Here is a 3,269-nt window from a genome sequence, read left to right on the forward strand (position 1 = left end):
GAATTGGCACAAAATTGGCACACTTTGGCACTTTTGGAACAGAGTTGGCACAAAATTGGCACTTTTTGGCAAATAAATTTTGGGGCTCTGTGAGGTTTACCATGTTTTCCAGAAAGCGCGGACCTCCCTTGATTTTCGGTTCCTTGGGGTTTTTGATTTTATTTTTAGGGTTTTGACTTGGTGTTTTATTTTAGGTGTGGTGGTGGTTTTCTCAGTTGGTTGAGCTCTTCCACTACCCGTTTGCTTGGCTTTCAGAATGGCAGTTCTGCGTTTCTCAATCCCTATTAAGTGTGAAGGTTCTATGTAAGATGGGGTAGGAGAACATTAAAGAGGATTGGTATGAAAGGATCGAGTGCCTGTTCAATGAGTGCTTCTTTCTTATGCAGCCAACTTTTATTTTCATCTATCATTGCATGTATATCTTCTTTGTACAGTCTGAGTATATTCTTTTCGTGCCTTTTCAAGTCAAAGTACCCATTCAGGAGGTTCCAGCAAAGTTCACAAATGAAACAAATAAGGTCTTTAGAGGCTTCCTGCAAGATCGCTGCCCTCACAGGCCCACTTTCAGTACTGAGATTACTCATGGCCTTTTTATGTAGCTTTAGCTTTGTCATTAAGAGTGTTACATTATCTGTCTCACTAGCTTCATCAGTTTCATCCTCATCATCTGAACCTTCGTCGTCTTCCATATCCACATCTGATTCATCCTCCCCGTCCATTAGCTCCTCATCTGTCTCCTCATCCCAAGATTCCCACACCTTTCCTTCTTCCTCGCTCTCCTCGAAACTCGACTCCTCACTGTGCTCATCTTCGCTGTCTTCATCATCACGTGAATCGTCACTATGCTCGCTGGCCAAGGATGATTGAGAGGGTTCACTAGGCTCATCCATGTCTGTTTCTGAGTCCTGCAGATCCGAAGTAGGTTTGGCCGGGTGCGAGTGCACTCCTTCTTTCATGACTTGTACGCCCTGAGCATATTGTAGGGTTATGGCTGTTGCCCCACACCGGTCACTTCTAAAACGTACACATCTCCAGTACACTTTGCCATTGTTTGTGTCTTTTTTGTAATACGTGTGTCCATTTAAGCGCAACTGGGTGCTACTTTGCGTGTGCTTAATCATGTTTTTTCCGTCGTTAGGTTCCGTACTCATTGACGAACTAGAGGAAAGTGTGTTATGTGCTCCGGCAACACTCCCTTTTATACCTTATCGCGAGCCACCCTAGCGCCGCCTATCGGCCGATCCCCTTACCAACTAACTCGGATCCGTGCAGGGTATATAAGGGCGGGGGAACACCACACGAGAAGCATTAGCGGATCATGGCTCCTAGAGTCAAGACACACCACGCTGTTCTTCAAGTCCTTCAGACGGCTAAACCTAATCTTCGCAAAGCAGTTCTGCACAGTGCCGACAAACCCATTATTTATGCTATTTGTGAAATCTGTGACAATTTACTTCTGGGCAATATACCTCTCACACCAGACCAAAGGAACAGACTAAGAGAATATCGTGACATTTTACGTCAATTGGCCCAAAAAGGCGAGGGTTGGAGGACGAAGAAACGCCGCCTTGTGCAACACGGTGGATCTTTTCTGCCTTTATTGTTGTCAGCTGTAGCATCAGTGCTTCCAAGCCTATTCGAGCGGGCTTGCAGGCATGCTCCAGTTAGAGCGTACCATGTACACTCTTTGATTTGTAGAGCACGCATGTATCACCGAAAAAAGGGTCGTACAAAAAAGTATCACCCAAAAAACGGTAAAACATCAGCGAGATTGGCCCTTGTTTTCCTGGGGAAGTATCACCCTTTTTTCGGTGATACATGCGTGTACGACCAGTTTTTCGGTTATACATGGGTGTACGACTATTTTTTCGGCGATACATTTTAGTATCACCATTTTTTCGGTGAGACAGTTATGTCTCATCCCTCAGAGAGTGAGATGTATCACTATTTGATTTTCAGTGAGTGGTGCAGCTGCAGCAGCCGGGGCAGCGGCAGGTCCAGCGACGGCGGCAGCGGCAACCGGCAGGGACGGTGCAGGCCCTGCAGCACCCAACGCCGCTTGCGCTTCCATGATGCTGATGGCCGCGGCACAGCGGGCAGCCCGGCCTTTGGGGAGTTGGTAAGAGCCCGCAGGAAGTGGAAGGGCAGCAACGAGTGGAGGGCCGGCAGCTTCCAACCTGGGGCGCTTGGCGTCGGGGCCGCTGGGGCCCAGGACTTGGAGCACAGGAAGGCCGTGGGCGTTGAGGCCGACTTGGAGAAAAGTGGCGCGAAGGCTGCAGCTGCAGGTGCGGCGACAGCGGGTGTGGCAACGGCAGGTGCGGCAGCTGGTGTCCGCGATCGTTGACGAGCACGCCGCTGCTGATCATGGCAGCAGTAGCACGTAGCCACGCCGTCCCTCGGTGGCCGCTGGGTGAGGGCCCGACACTGGCTGCACGCGAAGGAGTTTGCTGCTGCAGTCGCACCAGGCCCTGGAGCGCTGACAGGTTTGCGGCGACTCCTTTCTTCTGCTTGAGCTTCAGCACAACAGTAACAAACGACCACACCTTTGGAAGACGGGGCCCGTGATGTTGAGCGGCGGCAGACGGTGCATCGTGACTGGGGCGGCCGGTTGTTGTCCTGGGCGTCGTCAGGCTGTTTCTTCTTACTGTTGTCCCGGCGTCGGTCGCCACCGCCCCCGGCTCCGGAGGACAGGGGTGGGCCGATGATAACAGATTTCACCTTGGTGGCCATTTTGAGGTTGACAATCGGGATGTGCTCTTGACTCGGTCAGGCTCTGACTCGCACTGGCAGCCGGTGCCGGTGCCGGCTTCAACTTCGGCTTCGCCCCTACGGTCAGCTCACTAGCCAATGAGCGCGCGGCGCAGGGCGAGGGGAGCGAGGGAGGGGGCTGCGGCCGGGCCGGCCGGCGAGTAGGGTGCGTCGATATGCACGACTTTTCAGATGCAGCTTTTGGGTAGCACTCAAAAGTTTCGTTTTTGGCCCGCCCTTCTATTCAAAAAATAGGGGGAGGGCCTATGCATTTGCCATTGTGTCTGTGTGTTGTTGTTGTTGTTGGCGTCTGTGTACAAGGAAGGAGTTGAGCTAGAGTAACCAGATTTGGAGGGTACTTCAGGAGTACCGTCCAAACAAATAATCCGGTGGTGCAAATCCCGTCCGGGTCGCACAAGGGCTGCTGCAGGTGCATCATGGTTTACATGAGCGGGAGGGGGATTTCTGCCATTATTGGTGCTAGCAGGGCACATAGGGGTATTTTTGGAATCGGGGCGACG

General features: G+C 51.9%; 1 protein-coding gene across 1 annotated transcript; it reads right to left on the reverse strand.

The window, feature by feature from the left end:
* Positions 1-299: 299 nt before the first annotated feature.
* On the reverse strand, positions 300-956 carry LOC117647757 (ribosomal biogenesis protein LAS1L-like). Its single transcript, XM_034389653.1, has one exon. It carries the CDS (start codon positions 954-956, stop codon positions 300-302), a length of 657 nt encoding a protein of 218 aa, XP_034245544.1.
* Between the last annotated feature and the right edge of the window lie 2,313 nt (positions 957-3,269).

Source organism: Thrips palmi, unplaced genomic scaffold (assembly GCF_012932325.1).
Source record: "Thrips palmi isolate BJ-2018 unplaced genomic scaffold, TpBJ-2018v1 HiC_scaffold_2, whole genome shotgun sequence".
In the NCBI taxonomy this organism is placed as follows: domain Eukaryota; kingdom Metazoa; phylum Arthropoda; class Insecta; order Thysanoptera; family Thripidae; genus Thrips; species Thrips palmi.